This window comes from Salvelinus namaycush, chromosome 26 (genome assembly GCF_016432855.1).
Source record: "Salvelinus namaycush isolate Seneca chromosome 26, SaNama_1.0, whole genome shotgun sequence".
In the NCBI taxonomy this organism is placed as follows: Eukaryota; Metazoa; Chordata; class Actinopteri; order Salmoniformes; family Salmonidae; genus Salvelinus; species Salvelinus namaycush.
The window spans coordinates 20,019,823-20,046,023 of record NC_052332.1 but is presented as its reverse complement, the minus strand read 5'-3'; the positions used below and the strand labels follow the sequence as shown (position 1 = coordinate 20,046,023).

General features: G+C 41.4%; 1 protein-coding gene across 2 annotated transcripts; it reads left to right on the top strand.

Annotated features, from left to right (window-relative positions):
* The first annotated feature begins 16 nt into the window (after positions 1-16).
* LOC120021709 (TNF receptor-associated factor 2-like) lies at positions 17-24,996 on the top strand. 2 transcript variants are annotated; one of them, XM_038965551.1, is made up of 11 exons: positions 17-127; positions 2,990-3,197; positions 5,689-5,767; positions 5,977-6,075; positions 20,412-20,573; positions 20,729-20,803; positions 21,152-21,220; positions 22,579-22,818; positions 23,083-23,386; positions 23,681-23,829; positions 24,081-24,996. In XM_038965551.1, exons 2-11 carry the CDS (start codon positions 3,019-3,021, stop codon positions 24,297-24,299), a joined length of 1,575 nt encoding a protein of 524 aa, XP_038821479.1. In that variant the 5' UTR covers positions 17-127; positions 2,990-3,018; the 3' UTR covers positions 24,300-24,996. The 2 variants fall into 2 exon arrangements, with proteins under 2 accessions (XP_038821479.1, XP_038821477.1); XM_038965549.1 differs by having other exon boundaries at positions 21,152-21,226.
* The last annotated feature ends 1,205 nt before the right edge of the window (positions 24,997-26,201 follow it).

The window sequence follows — 26,201 nt, the reverse complement described above, 5'->3', positions numbered from 1 at the left end:
CAATGGGCGGCCTAAGCCGTACGCAGCAACTTACTGCTATCTAGTGTACAGTCACCGTAAAAAGTCACGTGGGCTGCAACAGAAAAAGTACAGCACAAAAAGCTGTAGTACATTGGGCCTTAATTTGGTAAGTACAACACTTCCTTATTTTTTGTAGCTTGGATGAATGGTCATGATATTGGGGCTCGCTCACCCCGAAAACCTTTTCAGTATGCAGGTAGTGCACTGCTGAGAAGAAAGTCAACGTTATGCCGTAAATGCATGGCTCCATAGCTAAGCCTACAGTAGTACGACAGTTGAGCAAGATGTCCACTGGCAGGGAAAAAAGGAAATGGACAGACCTACTTAGAAAATGTTTTCTGTACCTTGGCTGCATCTCTACGGTACATGCAGTTTAAAGTAGTTTTCTGGATCAGCGTGCGTTTGCAGTTGTCAAAACAAGAACATTGTTTCAGTTAGATTTCTCAAATTGCCTGGGAGGGGCAGTTGGACGTTGAAGCTGGAGCTCATTTACTGCATTGCTACACAATGTATTAAAGGTGCAATATGCAGAAATCGCTCTGCCATTTACTGGTTGCTAAAATAGTTTGCCTAATTTCAGTTTTTGTGACAAAACAAGCAGTAATTGTGTAGAGCATCATTGTACCATCTAAACCACAGTGAAATATATTTACCATAACCAAGAATATTGTATGTTCAGTTATTTGAAGCTTGTATACAAAACTGAAAGTAAAAGATTGAAAAAACAATACTTAAGAATGGAAGCATAGGAATAGCGCACATAGAACATATTTACCATGTCTTAGACTGGCTTTCAATGAGAATGACAGATCTATAACATTTATATGTGAATTTGATCAGGTAACCCAGAAAGTTACATATTGCAGTTTTAAAGACTAAAAAATACTATTTGGAAAACAGCAAAAACAAACAAAAAGGAACCCAGCCATTAATTATTATGTTTAAAGGTCTGTGGAAAGGCATATACAATTTCAAGCACTACTCATTTACTTGTGTAACAACATCACCTTTTAAATCTCTTTTCTCTTTCTCTTGAAGTGACTTCACTTTACAATTTCAAACTATTACAAGAATCCTCTCTCTCTGAGACTAAAAGGATTAAGAGTCAGTTCAATCTGTCCATACTAGAGGTCGACCGATTATGATTTTTCAATGCCGATACCGATTATTGTAAAACAAAAAAAGCCGATACCGATTAATCGGGCAATTTTTATAGATATATTTGTAATAATGACAACAATACTGAATGAACAATGAACACTTTTATTTTAACTTAATATAATACATAAATAACATTATTTAGTCTCAAATAAATAATGAAACATGTTCAATTTGGTTTAAATAATGCAAAAACACAGTGTTGGAGAAGAAAGTTAAAAGTGCAATATTTGCCATATAAAAAAGCTAACGTTTAAGTTCCTTGCTCAGAACATGAGAACATATGAAAGCCGGTGGTTCAATATTCCCAGTTCTTCAATATTCCCAGTTAAGATGTTTTAGGTTGTAGTTATTATAGGAACTATGACGCTTCGACTATTTCTCTATACCATTTGTATTTCATATAGCTTTGACTATTGGATGTTCTTATAGGCACTTTAGTATTGCCAGCCTAATCTCGGGAGTTGATAGGCTTGAAGTCATAAACAGCGCTGTGCTTCAAGCATTGCTAAGAGCTGCTGGCAAACGCAGTACAGTGATTTTTAAATGAATGCTTACGTGCCTGCTGCTGCCTACCACCGCTCAGTCAGACTGCTCTATCAAATATCAAATCATAGACTTAATTATAATATAATAAACACAGAAATATGAGCCTTTGGTCATTAATATGGTCAAATCCGGAAACTATAATTTCGAAAACAAAACGTTTATTCTTTCAGTGAAATACGGAACCGTTCCGTATTTTATCGAACGGGTGGCAACCCTAAGTCTAAATATTGCTGTTACATTGCACAACCTTCAATGTTATGTCATAATTATGTAAAATTCTGGCGAATTAATTACGGTCACACCGTTCACAACGAGCCAACAACTGTTGTATATACCCTGACTCTGCTTGCACTGAACGCAAGAGAAGTGACATAATTTCCCTAGTTAATATTGCCTGCTAACATGAATTTCTTTTAACTAAATATGCAGGTAAAAAAAATATACTTCTGTGTATTGATTTTAAGAAAGGAATTGATGTTTATGGTTAGGTATGATTGTGCTTTTTTCGCGAATGCTCTTTTGTTAAATCATCACCTGTTTGGCGAAGTTGAAGTAGGGTGTTATTCGATGATAAATTAACAGGCACCGCATTGATTATATGCAACGCAGGATAAGCTACTTAACCTAGTAATATCATCAACCATGTGTAGTTAACTAGTGATTATGTGAAGATTTATTGTTTTTTATAAGATACATTTAATGCTAGCTAGCAACTTACCTTGGCTCATTGCAGCCACAGGTCCTTTTGATGCTGCACTCGCGTAACAGGTGGTCAGCCTGCCACGCAGTTTTCTCTTGGATTGCAATGTAATCGGCCATAATCGGCGTCCAAAAAGGCCGATTATCGATTGTTCAAAACTTGAAATCGTCCCTAATTAATCGGTCATGGCGATTAATCGGTCGACCTCTAGTCCATACTGCAGGTCTGCCTGCCAAGACACTCCTGTCCTGTCTCTTTTTGAATTATCTGTTGATTACTAAGTACTGCTACACTATATTGCATTTATTTGTTGTTTTGACCTGAGGTGAAATGTTGAATGACAGAAATGTGCTTAGATGACATACAGCAAAGTTGGTTTTTAGACACGCTTAACTGTGCATGCATCCCTAGTGCAACAGCTGCAAATAAACAAACAGAACAGCTGCCTCTACCCCGTATTTCCTGTGAGTTATGTAGGTAACCTATCATTGCAGTGGCCTGGGACATAGGGTGTGGTTAATCCATTCGCTAAATAATAAGGTTTGATATTTGTTTACACAGGAAGCTGTATGAGACGTTGATGGAGAGGCATGGCCCGCATATCTCTACCCTCTTTGGACTCCTCCCTTCCAGGGATACCCCAGAGTGTGCTGGCTGTTTCCATGGAAGCTAAGTACCAATGCCAGCAGTGTCACCAGGTCCTGAGGAAGCCAGTCCAGGCTCAGTGTGGACATCGTTTCTGTGTCCATTGTTTCAAACTGCTCACCAGGTAGACTACTGCAGCTCTTCACCTCATCCCCACTACAGGCTCTGCAACCCCCCACCCTTCCTCAAGTTCCCCTTACTTTAATTAACCCTTTCTCACTGGGCATGCTGCTCCACCCCACGAAGTCTTGCTGTAGCTTTAGCACTGCAGTGTCTCTCTGTGGTGGTGGTGTTGTTGGTTCCTTGGCTCCCATCAGCATCTTGCCCTTCCACTTACCTCAGCCCCTGTCTGGATGAGTCAGCATGGGATTCTGTGTGTCGGTCTGCGGTGGGTGTGTGGTAGGGTTGGGCAGTATACACATTTCCATCCCTCCATACCATGCCTGTGGCATCCAAATATTATTTTAATCCAGGAGTAGATTGTCTCTGCTGCTGTGACCAAGAAGCTTGATCTTGCAAGCTAATGTTAGCCACTTAACTAACATTAGCAAGTTAGCAAAACCCAGCTGGAGAGAATTTATTTGGCACATCTTAGATAGTTAACTTAATAGTTAAAAGGTATATAGCTGGCAAACATTTAGTAGTGAATTTCATACGTCTAACTTGATCACCTAACTTAAGTTGCGCTGTAGAGATGACTCCCTTCACAAAGCTCCCATTTTGCTCGTTGTGCTTCTTTGTAAACAAATGCACATGACTGGCACAAACCGCTATTTTGGGAAACTAGTTCCGGTAAGCTTCATAATGAAAAATTATGAAGCGCGTGCTGCACGACAGTGAGTGACTCACAAGGCTCTGCTCTCTCATCGTTGTGTGCTTGTAAACAAACACCACATGACTGGGGACTACTGTAAAATGAAATGAAGAACGCAATGTTCTTTATCTCCTAACATATTGCACAAGTAGCTACAAATATTCAAATGTGTAAAAAAAAACGTAAAATAAATAGTTTAAAAGGTTTTGAAAAATCATCCCGTGGCTTTTTCCAAATACCCCGATATACGGTTGTAACGACTCTCGTCGTTGGTTGAAGGAGAGGAGGACCAAAACGCAGCGTGGTATGTATCCATATTTATTAGAATACTTTTCTAGGCGAACAAAACAATAAACAAAACGAAACCAACGACGCTACAGTCCTGAACAAGAGAACAATGAAAAAACAATGAACGCACGAACAGGAACAATCACCCACAAACAAACAGTGAGAACAGCCTACCTTAATATGGTTCCCAATCAGAGACAACGTAAAACACCTGCCTCTGATTGAGAACCATATCAGGCTAGTTAGACAACCCTAAACCAATATGTTTCACAGTGGTTTAGATGGTACAATGATGCTCTACACAATTACTGCTTGTTTTCACACCTTTAGTCCTTTAAAGAGAAGTGGAACCATGTACGTTTTTATACTTCACCTGTTGCTAGAAATGTAGATATTTTTGCCTCTTAATTTGCTAACTTGAGTAAAAATGGTGCAGTGGAATGGAAAGAAGATGGAGTGAAGCTTCAGCTTTTCTTAGTTCCAGGATGTCCTGATTATCATCTGATTATAATTGGAGTATGTTCAAGACTGGACATGCATTTTTTAACTTGCAAAGTGACATTATCAGAGATCAGACTACGTAGAATCTGCACGGGAAAGAACAACAATAAGTTAAAGTGTACGTGGAAGCCTGGAAGATAATTGTAAATACTGGATGGGCGATTAGTTGTTTTATAAGGAGAAATGGACATTCAACTACGAACCCTCACTGTCACAGTCTTAACTCATTTAATATGATACATTTCACTACAGTTCAGGTCAACTACATTGTACTTGAAGTGCTATATTGGTGCTAATGTTGAAATTCAAGGGACAGTAATTTGGTAATTCCAGGAATTTGTACAATTTGTAATCCTGTTTCGCTTTAAACTCACTAGAAATTCCAGTTGCCACGTCATTTTCTAAGAATTGAATGGGGAGTGGTTTCAACATGGAGCTAGCTGGTCATGGTTGGTTATCTAAATGCATACCACATAGTTAGTGGTTTCTTGTGGGACTACAGTATATTTCTGAGTCATAAACCCACACAGAAAACTCTCATAGGGAAACTATTATCTCCATTCACAGCCCTTCTCTGTCTACTGGTGGTCTGACTCCTCCTTCACACTAAAGCCTCTCAATCTGTGGATTTAAACATCAACCTTTTAATTTGTTTGCATCTTTGTGTTGCCTTGCATACTGATGCGCCTGTCGTTGTATGTCTTGCCCGTGCCCACTAATTATAGTATTCTTAATACCTATTATTACAATTCTTTGCAATGGATCTCGTTGGGCAAGTCTTGAAGTGACTTGCCCATTTGTGTTTATATATGTTTATCTGTATACTCCAAAGTGCTATATATGCTACATAATTACATGATTCATCTTTCTAGTTTAACCCTGTACTCTGTAGCCTACTGGTAATCATTGTAAATGCTGGTAGTGGTTCAGGTGAGGCTAAGAGCCCTCTAGTTGTTGGCCACTGAAATCATTTTGTACTGTAAAATCACATGACGTGTGTCTCCAACATCAGCTCCGGCCCAAAGCCCTGTGAAGCCTGTCGACAGGAGGAGATATATGAGGAGCCTCAGTCCATTCTCAATAGTAATGAGGTAAGGCTCCATTCCATTCATTTAACTTCTAACAACATCTCTGGTGAATCATGTTGCTCCTGGCGAAAAAAGGATATGGATTTCATTCATCTAAAGTATTTATTACAGTTCAATGTTTAAGACCCCCCCAGTCTGGTTGAACAGTAACAGTGAATGTGACAACTACTGTGTGTAATTAGAGTACTCTTTGTTCTTGTCACCTCCCTCAGGCTTTTCCAGACAATGCAGCTGGTAGAGAAATTGCCAGCCTACCTGCCAAATGTATCAGTGAGGGATGCTCTTGGACTGGTTGCATAAAAGAATATGAGGTATAGTATGGAGTTAATGCTTATGTTTTACTGGGTTGTCATTGGGTGATTCAAATGAGAATATCTTGTGCATGTTTTGAATTTGAGTTACCTGATTGGACGTCCCTCATGTCTCTCGTGTTGAGAGCCAATAGCAAAGCACACAGTAGCAATCTGACATGCTGACCAGACTGCCCCCATTGTGTGTGTGAGCGTTGCAAAATAAATGTACATATACATGTTATTCAATAATTGTATCTGCATAGCCAGGTGCTAAAATAGAACTTGGTCCCGCCTCTCCCATCTACTCATTGGTTTTTACAAGCGTATACCCACATGGGTGGTTGAAAGATGAACAAGGTCCACACTCCAGCACAGTTGGTGGCGATTAATGCACCTTAAAGTTAGTTGCCAATCATCATATAAAATCCACAGAAGAAGAGGAATGAACAGGAGAGATTAATCAAAGAAAACTAACTAAATATAGTTGGTTCACAGTTGGTTTTAGTATTTTAACCTGCGTGTCATGAAGGCGTTTGGTGGGGATAGACAAAATCAACACGTGGAACGGGTTTGGTTGTCATGTGAAAGTGAAACAGGATCTGCCTTTGTTATATGACTTGGAAAGTCCCTGGAGTTTTTTTTAAATGAATCCTGTTAGGCGGAGTGTGGAAAGTACCCAAGACCTGCAGGCTTAGATTTACATTCTGTTTACCATCTGTCTTGAGTAGTCTGAGAAATTCATAATAATAATAATAATACTGCTAAACTGCAAATTATTGTATTGTTGTTAGACTAATTTAACTGTAAATCCATTTGTCCATTGATTGTAGATACTGAAAACAGGAAGAGAGGGGAGTTTTATGAGGAAGCAAACCTTGGCATTCTGCCAAGAGTTAAACTAACATGTACTGTTGTATAACAGGTAATGTTAGGGAGTGGGAAGTTTTAAGTTCATTGCTCTTTTATTTCTTCAGTTTGATCATTTGTATCTAATCGTAGGTTATAACTGTGTGTTTTGTGGGGGATGTTAAAAGACTTTCAACTCTATTAATGTCTGGTAATTCAGTAAAACGTTTTTTGGGGGTTAATGTGCTTCCTCAGAACTGTGGATAGAATTGTATTTACTTTCACAAGGGGGAAAAAAAGAAATGATACTGTCTATGCTACATTTCTAGGGCCGATTCAGCAGAAAGTTTTTGTGTTCATGCAGATTGTGCAGTTGAATGTCATGCTGACAACCAACTTGATGATTAGCACAACTTGTGCTAAAAATGTTTTATTGTGTAGGCGTTTCGTGTTGGTTCAGTGGCCTTTTAATGTTGTCGTTGGCTGTGGGAGATTGTGTGATTGGAGTCAGTAACACGTATTCAGTGGACTATAAAAAAACAACCTGTGTTTACTGTAGGATTCACTGGGAAATGGAAAGACAAACAGTGTTGCGCATCATACATATTTTTTAATTTGACCTTTATTTAACCAGGTAGGCTAGTTGAGAACAAGTTCTCATTTACAACTGCGACCTGGCCAAGATAAAGCAAAGCAGTGCGACACAAACAACAACACATGGAATAAACAAGCATACAGTCAATAACGCACACAAAAAAAGTACATGTGTGTGCAAATGGCGTGAGGTGGTAAGGCAATAAATAGGCCATAGTAGCGAAGTAATTACAATTTAGCAAATTAACACTGGAGTGATAGATGAGCAGATGGTGGAGCCAGTGGGTCTGGCGACGAATATGTAGCGAGGGCCAGCCGACTAGAGCATACAGGTCGCAGTGGTGGGTGGTATTAGGGGCTTTGGTGACAAAATGGATGGCACTGTGATAGACTGCATCCAGTTTGCTGAGTAGAGTATTGGAAGCTATTTTGTAAATTATATCGCCGAAGTCGAGGATCGGTAGGATAGTCAGTTTTACGAGGGTATGTTTGGCTGCGTGAGTGAAGGATGCTTTGTTGCTAAATAGGAAGCCAATTCTAGATTTCATTTTGGATTGGAGATGTTTAATATGAGTCTGGAAGGAGAGTTTACAGTCTAGCCAGACACCTAGGTATTTGTAGTTGTCCACATATTCTAAGTCAGAACCGTCCAGAGTAGTGATGCTAGTCGGGCGGGCAGGTGCAGGCATTGAACGGTTGAAAAGCATGCATTTGGTTTTACTAGCATTTAAGAGCAGTTGGAGGCCACGGAAGGAGTGTTGTATGGCATTGAAACTCGTTTGGAGGTTAGTTAACATGGTGTCCAAAGAAGGGCCAGATGTATACAGAATGGTGTCATCTGCGTAGAGGTGGATCAGGAAATCACCCGCAGCAAGAGTGACATCGTTGATATGTACAGAGAAAAGAGTCGGCCCAAGAATTGAACCCTGTGGCACCCCCATAGAGACTGCCAGAGGTCCGGACAACAGGCCCTCCGATTTGACACACTGAACTCTGTCTGAGAAGTAGTTGGTGAACCAGGCGAGGCAGTCATTTGAGAAACCAAGGCTGTTGAGTCTGCCGATAAGAATATGGTGATTGACAGAGTCGAAAACCTTGGTCAGGTCGATGAAGACGGCTGCACAGTACTGTCTTTTATCGATGGCGGTTATGATATCGTTTAGTACCTTGAGCATGGCTGAGGTGCACCCGTGACCAGCTCGAAAACCAGATTGCACAGCGGAGAAGGTACGGTGGGATTCGAAATGGTCCTGTGATCTGTTTATTAACTTGGCTTTCGAAGACTTTAGAAAGGCAGGGCAGGATGGATATAGGTCTATAGCAGTTTGGGTCTAGAGTGTCACCCCCTTTGAAGAGGGGGATGACCGCGGCAGCTTTCCAATCTTTAGGGATCTCGGACGATACGAAAGAGAGGTTGAACAGACTGGTAATAGGGGGTGCAACAATGGCGGCAGATAATTTTAGAAAGAGAGGGTCCAGATTGTTTAGCCCAGCTGATTTGTACGGGTCCAGGGTTTGCAGCTCTTTCAGAACATCTGCTACCTGGATTTGGGTTAAGGAGAAGCTGGGGAGGCTTGGTCAAGTAGCTGCGAGGGGTACGGCGCTGTTAGCCGGGGTTGGGGTGGCCAGGAGGAAAGCATGGCCAGCCGTAGAGAAATTATTATTGAAATTCTCGATTATCATGGATTTATCGGTGGTGACAGTGTTACCTAGCCTCAGTGCAGTGGGCAGCTGGGTCGAGGTGCTCTTGTTCTCCATGGACTTTACAGTGTCCCAAAACTTTTTGGACTTAGAGCTACAAGATGCACATTTCTGTTTGATTAAGCTAGCCTTTGCTTTCCTGACTGACTGCGTGTATTGGTTCCTGCCTTCCCTGAAAAGTTGCATATCGCGGGGACTATTCGATGCTACTGCAGTCTGCCACAGGATGTTTTTGTATTTGGAGGGCAAGTTGGTCAGGATAATATCTATGAGGGTGCCCATGTTTACAGATTTATATTGACATAGGCTGAACCGTTTCGTGAGTTTCCAAATTAGGAAAATACTTTAGACAAGTCGTTATTGTTTTTAGTTATGGTTAAGGTTGGCTTGGGGATATTTTAGAGAAGGGTTGGTAAGGGTATGTGGAAAAACATGCTCACTTACCTGCTCTGCTGCCTTCTTGAGCCTTGAGACTGAATGAGAAAAGACATGGTGGTAGATGGCAACACTCTTCTCTCCCCCCACCCCCTTCTCCTCCCACCTGCTTGAAAAAGAATCAGCTAGAGCAGGACTGACATTTACTGTAACGATTCACAAGTAGATGGATTCATTTGTATTAGACTTAGTGTTTTAACTTTTGTAGTTGTGAGGCACAATTAATTCAACCCTTGACACACAGTGGTTGAATAAGCAATTTTGAGTTCTTGTTGCACAAGCGCAAGCAGTTTCAATGTGCAGTGTCATGCAACACCAAAACAACCACAATAGGCCATACTCTCACAAACACATACAATGTTTCCCATCTCACACAACACCTTTTTCTATACATGAGCAATATTTAAGTAGAGCAGTGTCTCATATATGAATCTGTGGTGTCAGTTTAGTTTACAACCATAAAGAGTTTCACACTTTAAAAAACTATTTTAGCATCTACTGCAGTTCTCTGTGATGTGTAAGGTCACCACAGTCTAATCATACTTCCTGCTCCGTTGTGGCAGTTTTCAGTTAAGCTAGATGTACTTCTTCTAACTGCCATAACTGGCTGCTTATAAACTCGTATGCAACAGACTGGTTAACCATCAACTCAACTGTTATTTTAATCTTGCATAGAACTGTGTTTACTGAATAGACAGGTTGTCCCTCTTAAGCCAAGGGAGTAGGAGTAGGCTATAAAACAGCTATTGTTTTGGCTTATCATTGATTTTAAAGGATTACTTATTACTGAGAACAGTGTAGCTCAGTCGGTAGAGCTTGGCTCTTGCAGCGACAGGGTTGTGGGTTTGATTCCCACGAGGGACCAGTATGAAAAAAAGTATTAAAATATATGCACTCACTACTATAAGTCACTCTGGATAAGAGCGTCTGCTAAATGACTAAAATGTAAAAAATGTTGCAGTCATGCCAAGTCTGCTCCTTTCATAACACAATGCTTTTTAAAGATCTTTTAACTTTAAATGCAAGTTCAGAAAGGAAACGCCACAGAAATATTTATAACCTTTTATAAAGCAATGAATAATGCAAGTCTTGAAACTATAGGCTCTGCTCCTTCAGGTTAGCTCACTGCCCAAGCAAAGCGTCAATATATAATATAGCCTATGGAGAGTGAGTGCGGTAAGCTATACCAATCCCTCGGCAGAAACACAGAACCTGGTGGTGCGAGCAAGAAGCCGGCACATAGTTGAAGTAGCAGCATGATGAGTGAAGGGACCTGGTCAGCTTAAAATAGACCACCAAATAATGTAGGCGTGATTAATACTAGCCTCTTTGGTACTATCTCAGCAGGTGTGTCAGACTGGGCACTCAGGTTTCCTTTCTGAACTGGCTCCGCTTAATTTCAGAAAGAAAGCGCCACGAAGAAATATGTTTAACCATTTATTAAAGATGCACTATGCAGAAATCGCTCTGCCATTTTCTGTTTGGAAAAATTTTAATAGTTCGGCTAATTTCTGTTTGTGACTAAACAACTGCATAGTGTAGAGAATCATTGTACCGTCTAAACTGCTGTGAAATATATTTTCCATAACCATGAAAATTGTATTATCAGCTGTTTGAATCTGGTGTACAAAACCGAAAGTAAAAGATGCAAAAACAAAAATGAAGACTGGGAAACATAGAACAGATTTACCACTTCTTAGACTTGCTTTCAATGAGAATGACAGATTTATAACTAACATTTCTATGTGAATTTGGTCAGGTCGCCCAAAAAGGTACATATTGCAGCTTTTAAGCAATGAATAATGCAAGTCTTGGCGATATAGGCTCTGCTCCTTCAGGGTATCTCACTGCCTAAGCAAAGCGTCAATATATAATATAGCCTATGGGCAGTGAGGCAGTAAGCTATACCAATCCCCCAAAACAGCAGAACCTTACACCAGATGACTCTGTAGCTACGGCAGAAGCGCCATTTAGATATTATCGAATAGACCAGTTAAGTAATCTTACCATCGCAACAATGAATCTTGTGTGAGAATGTTAACCATGTGTGGCATAAACTGAGCAACGTGTGACTTCTATCCCTGGTGACGTACCGCTGGGTACCCTCGCTTGAGGCATGATGATCTTCATCTTGGCACGTGAACTATCTGCCTATCTTGCCAACACACACTTAAAAAAAATATAAACGCAACGATTTTACTGAGTTACAGTTCATATAAGGAAATCAGTCAATTGAAATAAATAAATTAGTCTCTAATGGCCCTCTATGGATTTCACATGACTGGGCAGGGGCGCAGCCATGGGTGGGCCTGGCTTCCACCCACTGGGAAGCATGCCCAGACTATCATAATTAGTTTTTCCCCACAAAAGGGCTTTATTACAGATAGAAATATTCCCCAGTTTCATCAGCTGTCTGGATAGCTGGTCTTAGATGATCCCATAGGTGAAGAAGCCAGATGTGGAGGTCCTGGGCTGGCGTGGTTACACGTGGTCTGTGGTTGTGAGGCCGGTTGAACGTACTGCCAAATTCTCTAAAACGATGCTTATGGTAGAGAAATTAACATTCAATTATTTGGTGACAGCTCTGGTAGACATTCCTGCAGTCAACATGCCAGTTGCACGCTCCCTTAACTTGAGACATCTGTAGCATTGTGTTGTGACAAAACTGCACATTTTAGTAGCCTTTTATTGTCACCAGCCCAGTAATGATCATGCGGTTTAATCAGCTTCTTGATATGCCACACCTGTTAGGTGGATGGATTATCTTGGCAAAGGAGAAATACTATCTAACAGGGATGTAAACAAACTTGTGCACACACATTTTGTACGTATGGAGCATTTCTGGGATTCTTTTATTTCAGTTCATGAAACATGGGACCAACACTTTACATGTTGCATTTATATTTTTGTTCAGTGTGTGTGTGTGTGTGTGTACGGTACCTGTTAGATATTGCGTGCATCCTGGGATGTGCTTTTGTATGTTATTGCTGTAAGAGTGAGTTAGCTAGCATGCTCTATAATGGTTGCATTAGCCCCTGCTATTTCAGTTATTTCCATGCTGACAGACAAATCACGAATCTATAGCCATCAACATACTATTGTCCTGCACATCTAATGTGCTTCCTTGTGTCTATCGTCAGAATAAACACCAATCAACTGGGATCGCTGGCTGGACAGTTCTTTCTTTAAAAACACAACGGAAGAGTTACGAAGTACGAACACAATCTTTTACACTGGGGCCGAGAACAGTCTTCTTGTCTTTGCTGGACATCTGTTGCATCAGTGATAAACAATGGATCGCCCAGCGTGGCCAGTGGTCGGCATTGCAGATAGCGTAACATGGAAGAGAAAGCAGTGTTAGTTCGAGCAATGACAACTGGAGTACCTTTACCCTTCCTATTAGTTTTAGAATGAGTTAATAATTGGTTACATAGATTTTGGCCTCCCATCCCATTCTAAACACCTATCGCCGACTTTGTATTCATGTTACCTGATGAAATTGCTATACAATATGACCTTGTTGCCATCTGATGCACATTCAGATGTCATAAATCAGCACTGCAGAGCTCTCCCTGTACTATACCGTGCCTTGATTGTATTACTGTTGATGATATCTGGAAATGTGCATGTACACCCTGGCCCATCTACTGTTGCTAGCCCCAATTCTGACTTGTGCTCTGATATCTGCTTCACTGATTTCTGCTCCCGTAAAAGCCTGGTATTTCTGCACGTTAACACTAGAAGCTGATTACCAAAAATGGATCAATTGAAAGTGTGGGTTCAGAGCTCCAATCCATATGTGTTGGTCACTGAGACGTGGTTAAGGAAGAGTGTTTTGAATACTGATGTTAAACTTTCTGGTTATAACCTTTTTCAGCAAGCCAGATCTTCCAAAGGTGGGGAAGTGGCAATCTTTACCAAGGATCACCTTCAGTGCTCGGTTGTCTCCACAAAGCCTGTCCCCAAACAATTTGATTTGCTGGTTTTAAGTATTAAACTTTCAAATAGCTCTTGGTTGCTGGGTGCTATCGTCCTCCATCAGCACCGGCCTGTACCCTACCTGCCCTAAGCTCTCTCCTGGCCCCTTACACCAAGTCTGAATTTGTTCTGCTAGGTGACCTAAACTGGGACATGCTTAAACCACCTGACCAGGTCCTAAAGCAATGGGATTCCCTAAATCTTTCTCATATTATTACCAATCCCACTAGGTATGACACCCAGAAAAGGCTACTCTTCTTGATGTTATCCTCACAAATAATCCTGGTATCAGTCTGGTGTTTTCTGTAATAACCTTAGTGATCACTGTTTTACAGCCTGTGTTCGTAATGGCTGCTCAGTGAAACGACCTGTCTTGATTTGTCATAGATGCTTGCTAAAAAAACTTTCATGAGCAAGCCTTCCTTCATGGCCCCTGTAAAATGGTATAGAATCAGCTTGATCCCCTCTGTCGAAGACACTTGGACCTTCTTTTTTTATATTTTCAGTGGTATTGTTAACAAACACGCCCACATAAAGAAAATGAGAATTAAAAACAGGTTCAGGCCCTGGTTCGACCGTGATCTTGCAGAGTTACTCCACCTCAAGAATTGCATTTGGCGAAAGGCTCAGCGCATGCATACTCAGGCTGACTGGCTCTCGTTTAGGCAAATGAGAATTAAGTGCACTCAGGCTATCCGGAAGGCCAAAGTTAGTTACTTTAAGGAGCAGTTCTCTCTCTGTGGGTCTAACCCCAAGAAGTTCTGGAAAACGGTTAAAGACCTGGAGAATAATCCCCCCTCCTCACAGCTGCCCATGTCCCTTAAAGTTGATGATGTGGTTGTTACTGACTGAGCTCTTTAATCACCACTTCATTAAGTCAGGATTTCTATTTGACTCAGCCATGCCTCCTTGCCCATCCAACATTTCCTCATCTCCCACCCCTTTTAATGCAACTATCCCTGATGCTTCTCCCTCTTGTTCCCCTGCCCTGCTACAAAGTTTCTCCCTGCAGGCAGTCACTGAGTCCGAGGAGCTCCTGAAACTTGACTCCAAAAAACCATATGGGTCAGATGGTTTAGACCCTTTCTTCTTTAAGGTTGCTGCCCCTATCATAGCCAAGCCTGTCTCCAACATTTTTAACCTGTCTCTACATTCTGGGGAGGTTCCCATTGCTTGGAAGGCAGCCACAGTTCGTCCTTTATTTAAAGGGAGAAATCAAGCTGATCCTAAGTGTTATAGGCCTATTTCTATTTTGCCCTGTTTATCAAAGTGTTGGAAAAACTTGTCAATAATCAACTGGCTGGCTTTCTTGATGTCTATAGTATTCTCTCTGGTATGCAATCTGGTTTCCGCTCAGGTTATGGATGTGTCACTGCAACCTTAAAGGTCCTCAATGATGTCACCATTGCCCTTTATTCTAAGCAATGTTGTGCTGCTATTTTTATTGACTTGGCCAAAGCTTTTGATACGGTAGACCATTCCATTCTTGTGGGCCGGCTAAGGAATATTGGTGTCTCTGAGGGGTCTTTGGCCTGGTTTGCTAACTACCTCTCTTAAAGAGTGCAGTGTATAAAGTCAGAAAATCTGCTGTCTCAGCCACTGCCTGTCACCAAGGGAGTACCCCCAAGGCTCAATCCTAGGCCCCACGCTCTTCTCAATTTACATCAACAACATAGCTCAGACAGTAGGAAGCTCTCTCATCCATTTATATGCAGATGATAAAGTCTTATACTCAGCTGATTCCTCCCCGGATTTTGTGTTAAATGCTCTGCAACAAAGCTTGTTAGTGTCCAACAAGCTTTCTCTACCCTTAATCTTGTTCTGAACATCTCCAAAACAAAGGTCATGTGGTTTGGTAAGAAGAACGCCCCTCTCCCCACAGGTGTGATTACTACCTCTCAGGGTTTAGAGCTTGAGGTAGTCACCTCATACAAGTACTTGGGAGTATGGCTAGACAGTACACTGTCCTTCTCTCAGCACATATCAAAGCTGCAGGCTAAAGTTATATCTAGACTTGGTTTCCTCTATTGTAATCGCGCCTATTTCACCCCAGCTGCCAAACTAACCCTGATTCAGATGACCATCCTACCCATGCTAGATTACGGAGACATAATTTATAGATCGGCAGGTAAGGGTGTTCTCGAGCATCTAGTTGTTTTTTACCATTCGGCCATCAGATTTGCCACTGATGCTCCTTATAGGACACATCACTGCACTCTATACTCCTCTGTAAACTGGTCATCTCTGTATACCTGTCGCAAGACCCACTGGTTGATGCTTATTTATAAAACCCTCTTAGCCTCACTCCCCCTATCTGAGATATCTACTGCAGCCCTCATCCTCCACATACAAAACCTGTTCTGCCAGTCACGTTCTGTTAAAAGGTCCCCAAAGCACACACATCCCTGGGTCGCTCGTCTTTTCAGTTCTCTGCAGCTAGCGACTGGAACGAGCTGCAACAAACACTCAAACTGAACAGTTTTATCTCAATCTCTTCATTCAAAGACTCAGTCATGGACACTCTTACTGACAGTTGTGGCTGCTTTGCATGATGTATTGTTGTCTCTACCTTCTTGCCCTTTGTGCTGTTGTCTGTGCCCAATAATGTTTGTACCATGTTTTGTGCTTATATGTTATTTTTAATTTTATTTTTAATCCCAGCCCCAATTCCTGCAGGAGGTCTTTTGCCTTTTGGTAGGCCATCATTGTAAATAATAATTTGTTCTTAACTGACTTGCCTAGTTAAATAAAGGTAAAATAAAATAAATAAATAAAAACAACACAGTGAACGAAAGTACACACACAGACTCCAACTAGCTAGCTTTTAGCTAGTTGAAAAGCGAAGCACGTGCTTCAAGTACAGAAAATGCGGACCAGACATCCGGCAAAACAAAACGCATATGCATCTGGTAGACATCGGGTAGAAGGCTGCAACTTGCGTGATTCGAAGCAGTGAACAGTAAAGGTACACACCAGGTATATATTGACAGTCAAGTCGAGAAAGCAGCACAGAAAGAATAAAAATAATACCAGGCAGAATCATAGGCTGTCAATGTAGATTTTGCCAACCCATTCTCATGTAATGAGAAGCTTTGCTCAAATATGATGCAGGGTGGGGTCTAGTCTAGCACCGTAAGTGGGAAGGCTGGCCATGGCAGACCGATTGGCAGGGAATCTGGGCGCAATTCGGGGAACTCCTGAGATTTTAAAGCGAGAGAGGGCGTCAGCTGTGTTATCTAAAATGCAAGTCCAAGTTAAGCACCTGAGAAGTCTATTGATAAAGGGAACTGAGGGTCTAACCATATTAATCATATGAACTGTAGCTTAATTCTCAAAGAACACAGAAATCCTTCTCTTAGACCACTGCCTGCCCGAGTAGGCATGCTATAACAAAGTGATACAATTCGAACAAGGCTCTGAGTACGGGGATTACATTTCAATAGGCCATGTTCCATAAAACCATTAGATTCTTTAATTTTTTATTAAAACTGCAGAGGGATCAGCCTCCATATAGAATCCGAGAGAGGCTGATGTTCCACAAAGTCATTATAAAAGAAAGAAATGCCATTCCAATTATCGTACATCATAGACAAGAAACGCAGGTCGGATTGGCATCCCTCATCCAGAACAATGACATCGTGGAGATTTGCCACCGTTTTTGCTAAATCGAAAAGCCTAGACACGTCCATGGGGAATGATACATATGGTAAAATTAAAATGACCTAAAAGGGACCGTAGTTCACGCATGGTGACATATTTTGTGTTGACAAAATATTTCATGACGTCTCTAATGCGAGAGCGTTTCTCTCGCGGTAGAGAAGCCTGCATTGACTTGTTGTCTAGGTTAATACCTAAACACTTGAGGGGTATAGTTCTCATCAGAGCGGGGCATGCCAAGAGACGAGAATGTGTCTATAAGCTTGGAGATGGAGTGAGCCGGAGGAGAGCTAGGGAAATCGACTACCAAAAATGGTACAACACGAAGGGCAATCTAGATGTCTAACTTTGTTGTCTACGAGGGCTGAAAGAACCGGGTCGGAAGTCTAACTGGACCCATGCATGGGCAGAAGCTTAGAATGTTTTACTTTCTTCGCCTGCTTGCCAGTGTTGGAACACCCACGTTTCTTAGCTGGAGCCTTACCCGGTGGTTCGGCTGGGGCAACCAACTCATCGGAAATCCCCATGGGAGTGGATACAGTGCTTTTGAAAAGTTTTCAGACCTCTTCCCTTTTTCCACGTTAGTCTTATTCGAAAATAAAACATTTTCCTCATCAATCTACACACAACACCCCATAATGACAAAGCGAAAAAATATATATATTTTATTTTGCACATTTATTACAAATAAAAAAACAGAAATAACTTATTTATATAAAGTATTCAGACCCTTTGCTATGAGACTCAACATTTTGCTCAGGTGCATCATGTTTCCTTGAGATATTTCTACAATTTGATTGGAGTCCACCCGTGGTAAATTCAATTGATTGGACATGATTTGGAAAGGCACACACCTGTCTATATAAGGTCCCACAGTTGACAGTGCATGTCAGAGCAAAAACCAAGCCATGAGGTCGAAGGAATTGTCCATAGAGATCCGAGACAGGGTTGTGTCAAGGCACAGATCTGGGGAAGGGTACCAAAACATTTCTGAAGCATTGAAGGTCCCCAAGAACACAGTGGCCTCCATCATTCTTAAATGGAAGAAGTTTGGAACCACAAGGCTCTCTGATGAAACCAAGATATAACTCTTTGGCCTGAATGCCAAGCGTCACGTCTGGAAGAAACCTGACGACATCCCTACGGTGAAGCATGATGGTGGCAGCATCATGCTGTGGGGATGTTTTTCAGCGGCAAGGATTGGGAGACTAGTCAGGATTGAGGAAAAGATGAACGGAGCAAACTACAGAGAGATCCTTGATGAAAACCTGCTCCAGAGCGCTCAGGACCTTAAACTTGGGCGAATGTTTGCCCTCCAACAGGACAACGACCCTAAGCACACAGCCAAGACAACGCTGGAGTGGCTTCGGGACAAGTCTCTGAATGTCCTTGAGTGACCCAGCCAGAGCCCGGACTTGAACCCGATCGAACATCTCTGGAGAGACCTGAAAATAGCTGTGCATATACTTTCCGAATGCACTGTGTATCTTGAGCGTAGAGGACCTCTAGGATTCTGTCCAATCCTGAATAGAGGGCATAGGTTGTTTAGCCAACCTCAAGATCCGATAGGGCGCGGTGATATCTAGGAAAGCTCTGGATAGGCATGATTGATACTCACCTCTAATTGTTACCATCTCAGCTGATGTGTCAGCTGAGGCGGGGCACTCTGGTTTTCTTTCTGAAGTGGCTCAGCTAATTACTTCTAAATGGCATTTGCTTTAAAGCCACTCTTTTTGTGTCAGGAATTTCCATTGACATTACATTTGACAAAGAAATGTATATATTGCACGCTCAATCTTAAAACATGCAAATGCATGCAAGGATAAAGATTAACACAGACTACAGTGGCTGGTTTTGGTTGTCCTTTCTTATTCTACATAGATCATAGGAAATCCCAGGACATAGTGTCTATAATACTGTAATTAGCTCACATAGTTACTGTCAAGCTCCAAACACTTGTCACTGACTAGTTGGACATTCATTTCCCAGTGATGTCTGTACTTACAGCATTCATATAAATTCATTTTTATCAAGTTTTTGCTTTGACGGACCTTATTTTTATATTGACATTTGTCTATAAAACTCATGGATGCAACTGTTTATGTCAAGTTGTTTTGTTTTCTACTTGTAGCCCTGTTTGTCCTGAAAATAAAATAGTAAAACACTTCATTGTGAGGCTAAATATAAGGGCTGGACATGCAGATAAATGAAGGTCAGATAAATGAAAAGCCTATTTTTGCTGGGATTTCGGGACTGAAGAGGTTTAACCCCTTCCTTACCTTTTAAACCACTGTTAGGTTCTAATTTTTCAGAGTAAATAACTCACGGACACTAGAGAAGCTTAACCAAGTTTAATTCTTCCCAAAGGGTCATTACAGCTGTAATTCAGACAAAAACCTGTTCTCACCATCATAAGTATATATACTCCACTTTAGATACTCCTCCTTCTCTCCAATCCTTACATCTTATGGTTCCACAGGAAGAGGGTAATAGGATGTAAACCATTATTACTCCCTTCAGGGGATCTGACCTGACCTCAACCCCTCCTTCGCCTAATCCACAGATGTCCATCCGCTTCCTCTATAGCAATGCTGTGATCTCCTCCCGTCCACCAAACACATTCCCAAAGCCATCTTTCTTTCTACAGAGACCCATTATCTTTCACTCCTTATACACTATGCGTCTGATCTATCATGTCTTTAATATCTCAATGTTAAAAGTTTACCCGAATCCAACACCACTCTTGTGTAGCTTGTGAGCATCATAGAGCAGAACATGTTGCATGTTGGTGAGAGTCTCAGCTTTTCATAGATAGCTTTTAGTAGTTTGTAGCTCAAACCATTAGGACTCTACAGACGTTTTCTGTGAAAAAAAAGACCTGGCCCGGGCCCCTTCAGGATCCGCCATTGTCTCAAAAACACTGGTCTCGTTTAGCCCCTGTTAATCCCACAGATTAATGGTTGGTATCTATGGATGCAGAAGAAATCCAATGGTACAACCCAAACTGTCTGTAGCTCAAACACATTATGTTTAAAAGGGGTTAAAGTCAAAAACGCACCGGTGTTACGGTGGGACTCATTGGGTTAATACTGCTACACGTTTCTGCAAATGGTCAGTGGTAAAACTCTGTTTTTGTTTCCCAGGCACAACACGAGGGCAAGTGTGAGTATGAACGAGTACCATGTGAAACCTGCCAGGTCCTTATCCTGCGCAGTGAAAAAGAGAGGCATAATGAGAGAGAATGTGAAGCAAGGACATTGAACTGCAAGTACTGCAAAGTCTCCTTCAACTTCAAGGAAATCAAGGTGAGACGCTTATTTGGAGAACACCAATGGCCAACAAATGTACAAGTGGATACAGTACTCCAGAGAGTCCGATTCTGATGAGATGGTTATGGAATGTGTTGATTCTGAGATGAACTGATATTCTCATACAAACTCCCACTCCTTATCTATTACAGGCTCATGATGAAATCTGCCAGAAGTTTCCCATGCAGTGCAAGGACTGTGGAAAGAAAAAGATCCCACGGGAAAAGGTCTGTCCTCTACTGTGTCCTTTAATCGTATCTTATCAGCCTTGGTGCTGTACAGTTTCTGCTTTCAATAAATATACATTGTTGCCTAGTCAAGTGGAGTAGGCCAGAGCATGAACAGACTCATTTATCACTCTTTAGTCGAAGTAGGTCTCACTATGAAGTCTTCTCATAACAGAACTAAGAAGGTAGTGGCACTTTGTTTGAGTTAGCCCTTTGAACTTAGGTTATTTTATTCTGTCTCAACAGTCATCTACTTTCACATTTGAAATAATGCTGGTTATTTTCAGGGTTAAGCCCCAATTTAATCTCCATAACCCTGATCTTTCTCTTTCTCTTCTCTCCCTGCAGTTTCTAGATCACAGCAGATCCTGTGCCAAGTCTAAGACTGCATGTCCGTTCAGTGAGGTCGGCTGCAAGGTTGTGGTGTGTATAGAAAATCAAATATATCTATTCAGATAAGGTTTTATCTACAGTATATGATGATGGCCTTCTTAGATATTTGAAAAATGCATATATTTGATTGTAATGTCCCAGACAGCTCTTGATTACGGTTTCCTGTTTGTCAGAGGAAACTGGTTTGTTTTTCTCAGTATTTTCCTATGTCTTGCCCTCATTTGACAGTCAAATAAATCTGGCTAAATTTGTAGTCGTTTGGATCAAGAAAAATCCCCTCTTTCCTCTTGTTTTTCTGAGTCACCTTGACTACTCCATGGCATGCAGACAGTGAACAATGTTCTGTTGATTGTTTGGTTTATAGTTAGACCTCTATAATTAGACACTTGTGGCAACTTCTTGGTTGAGGCACAAGTAGTATCCAACCTAGTAACACTCACCCAAACCCTAACCCTACTGCGTTCCAAACTGCCTCTGGAAGCAACATCAGCACAATAATTGTTTGTTGGTGTTAAGCTTGCCTCCATTGGACTCTGTAGCAGTGGAAACGCGTTCTCTGGAGTGTTTATTTACGCTTCACCGTTGTGGCAGTCCAACGGACGGATCTGCGTTTGGCGGATGCCAAGAGAATGCTACTGCCTGAATGCAAATGTAAAGATTTTTGGAGGAGGAATAATGGTCTCGGGATGTTTTTCATGGTTCGGGCCAGGCCCCTTAGTTCCAGTGAAGGGAAATCTTAATGCTACATCATACAATGACATTCTATATGATTCTGTGCTTCCAACTTTGTGGCAACAACAGTTTGAGGAAGGCCCTTTCCTGTTTCAGCATGACAATGTCGGCTTTCACAAAGCGAGGTCCACACAGAAATGGTTTGTCGAGATCGGTGTGGAAGAAATTGACTGGCCTGCACAGAGCCCTGACATCAATCCCATCGAACACATTTGGGATGAATTGGAACGCCGACTGCGAAGCCAGTCCTAATCTCCCAACACCTCATTAATGCTCTTGTGGCTAAATGGAAGCAAGTCCACGCAGCAATGTTCCAACATCTAGTGGAAAGCCTTCCCAGAAGAGTGGAGGCTGTTATAGCAGCAAAGGGGGAACCAACTCCATGTTAATGCCCATGATTTTGGAATGAGATGTTTGACGAGCAGGTGTCCACATATTTTCTTGGGTATTAGACACACCCTCAACAGAGAGACGTCTCAAAAGAGACATCTAGTGTTTGAGAGTAAATGTTCTGAGCTTTATGTGCAGTCCCCTACAATTGAACTCCAGCTTGAATCTCAATATTGAAGGGCATCTAAAATTGACACTGAACAGTATGATACAGACTAGTTAACTCAATGTGCTTAACGCTTTGTGTTGTGTCACCACAGATTGATAATGGGAAGCACAGTGACCACGAGCAGACTAGTGTCATGGAGCACATGCGTCTGATCCTGGCGACGATGCCTCTGGTGCGGCTTCAACGTCCAGAGGCCCCAGGGCTGGGGGAGTGGCAGGAGGACTCTGGGCTGGGCCTGTACCGCGCTCCCGAGGATGGAGCCACAGCTACTGCAGCCACAGATGGGGGAGGAGCCGCTGCCTCCGGACAGACCTTTGGTCTTGACCACAAGGTGGGCTTAATTTGGTCTGATGCATTTGATGAATAGGAAATACTACGGAAGCTACTGTTGTCTTATATATATATTTTTAAAGCTTCCCTTGTTTAACAGAACAATTTCAACCAAGCTGTTAAATGATAAAATGGATTGGCATCCTACTTGTTATTGAACTCTTACAGATGGCCTGAATACTAATCTATACAGAGATGTTGCAGATGCAGTAACACATAATGAAGGACTTGTCTTCATTGTATTCTCTGTGTTGTGTTCCTGCAGGTGAGAGCACTGGAGAATATAGTGTGTGTACTGAACAGGGAAGTGGAGAGGAGTTCTCTCACTTTAGAGGCCTTCTCACGGCAACATCGTCTAGACCAAGACAAGATTGAGAACCTCGGCAACAAGGTACGTCAACTAGAGCGTACTCTCACCATGCGGGACCTACAACTGGCTGAGACAGACCAGACTCTGAGAGAACTCCAGTTTTGCACCTTTGATGGTGTCTTTGTCTGGAAGATCGCCGACTTCTCACGCCGCCGCCAGGACGCTGTGGCCGGGCGAACACCCGCTATGTTCTCACCAGGTTAGATCTGCCCTGATTATTTTATTCTTATGTTATTCACCGGTCCTTAAGGCCTGCAGTTACAAGTTGACTGGCTTTGACTTGAAAATCCTATTTTCATTTAGGAAAATCTGATATGATATCTTTCCTTTAATGTCCTTGCTCTTTAGTGTATCATAAGTATACCATACTCTATGGAAATGCACATTTATGGCAATGTAATTCCACAAGCATGCACTCATTTTTACCACAAGTGACTCAATAAGTCACAGATGCACATACTGTGATTCTAATATAGTTCCTCTTATCCCGTAGCATTCTACTCAAGTAAATATGGCTATAAGATGTGTCTGAGACTGTATCTGAATGGGGACGGAACGGGTCGAGGGACTCACCTTTCTCTTTTCTTCGTGGTGATGAGGGGCAAGTGTGACGCTCTTCTCAAATGGCCCTTCAGTCAGAAGGTAAGACTTGAGTAAATAAGGGATACAAAGTTTATTGAAAGCATGAGCTTTCCAATAGAATTCCAGGCACTAGAACCTATGACAAGGTGCATTGAAGCTGTTCTGGCTCAACACCCTATTAAGACACTTTGTTTGTGTTTCCTTTATTTTGGCTGTTACCTGTGTCTAACATTAGTAACTACAACAAAATGCATTATAGTAAAAACTAAATATTAAATCTCCGTCCTCTTTCCTTGTTCTCTTCCCTGTAGGTGACACTGATGCTGCTGGATCAGAATAACAGGGAGCATATCATTGATGCCTTCCGGCCTGATGTAAGCTCCACCTCTTTCCAGCGACCAATCAGTGAGATGAACATAGCCAGTGGCTGCCCACTCTTCTGCCCATTGGCTAAACTGGCAGGCAAGAGCTCCTATCTTAGGGATGACACCATTTTCATCAAGGCCATTGTAGACCTCACAGGCCTGTAGTGACTGTGGAAGTCAAAGGCCTGTAGAAACTAGAAGTGGTAGTCAAAGGTCTGAAGAAACTGGAAGTGGTAGTTAAAGGCCCAAAAATGCACAGCAGAAGAACACACAAAATTATGACTTATGACCATAAAATACATTAAATTATATAATACTATTAAATAATATAATATAATTATAAGCATAATCTAGGCAGTGTCTATTTAGCCAGCTAACAGCATTTGAATGAAAACTTGCATTCTCTCAGGTGGGTCAAAAATTCTCTCAGGGAGAGCGCTATCTCAAGCGTTCGTCAGATCTGCAGGATTATATAGATATTGTAAATTGTGGAACCATCAAGTGTGCAGGAGGCACCACCAGTTGCATGATAAGGCATTTACAGGTGATTTCCAACATATTGGTAATCAGATTGCAATGGAGGGTCTAGCCCCCCCATATGGGCCATCTACGAGTGACGTATTGTTCACCATAGTTCACACTGTAATGTTTAAAGTAATAGTTACAGAGACTTATAGTGGATGTCAGAAATAGATCTCGCATATGGGACAATGGAGCGCCCTTCACTGGTAACGAAAAGAGAGATCAGTAGATTGGACACCATTGCCTTGAATTAATAAGTCTCAACATCCTTTACATAAACATGCAAATTGTGGTGGACTGAACCAATGCTTGAATAGAGGACCACAGTATGAGTCATAATACCCATAAAACCTAGCAGTCAAACAGGGAAATGGTTCCAATCGTTTTTTCACCATTAATTTTTCCCATGGGAGATTTTAGAACCACTTAAAATAAGGGGTTTGTTTCATGTAGGCTTACACTGGCGTGACGTTTTGATAACTGTGTAAATCTCTCTAGGACAAGGTGACTTTTATAGATATACTCACCTGTATTTACCCCCCCCCAAATTCAATGCTAATTAGCTGCTAATGTGGCTATCATAAAGGACTACAAATGCCACGATTATCTGGACGAGACTGCCGAATCGAGGCAAAGGTAATAATGTCTGGATTAACTAATGTTAGCGGAATGTAGTAATGAATAAATTGGCTACATTTCTTTAAATGGACAATTCTGTGAACTGTCTAGTGCAAGTTTTAAATTGACACAATACCTGTTAGCAAAGGTGTCACCTAGAGATGACGTGCAGGAGCTTGCAGGGATTTGTAGTTTTGCATTATGTCTACGTTGATGCCAATTAGTAATTTATTTTCTGCAAGTAAATAGAGCAGAATATATTGATAAGTCACCTTGTCCAACAGAGATTTATGTGGTTGTCAAAATGTCCCGCCAGGGTAAGCCTACACGAAACATCCCTGAATTTAAGTGTGTCTAAAATCCCCTATGGGAAGAAAGAATAGTGTGAAAATGATTGGAACCATTTCCCTGTTTGACCGCTATGTTTTATGGGTATTATGACACCTTCACTGTGGGGTTCTATTGGCCCTCTCGCTCAGCCTATTTCTCACTGATTTTAAAAGATCAGTAGTGTTATTTGCTAATGTTTTATAAAAATGTTTGCGAAAGTATTTTTCACTAGAAAATGAGTAACCTTACCGGCAAAATATACTTTTAACATCTAATGCTGTTAGCCGGCTAGATAACCACTGCCTCTAAATAATATATACATACATATCTCACACGCAGTGCATTCGTAAAGTATTCAGACCCCTTGTCTTTTTCCACATTTTGTTACGTTACAGCCTTATTCTAAAACTGTTTAAATATTTTTTGTTCTTCATCAATCTACACACAATACCCCATAATGACAAAGCAAAAACTGTTTTTTAGAAATGTTTGCAAATGTATTAAAAATAAAACTTAAATATTACATTTACATTAGTATTCAGACCCTTTACTCAGTACTTAGTTGAAGCACCTTTTGGCAGCGATTACAGTCTTGAG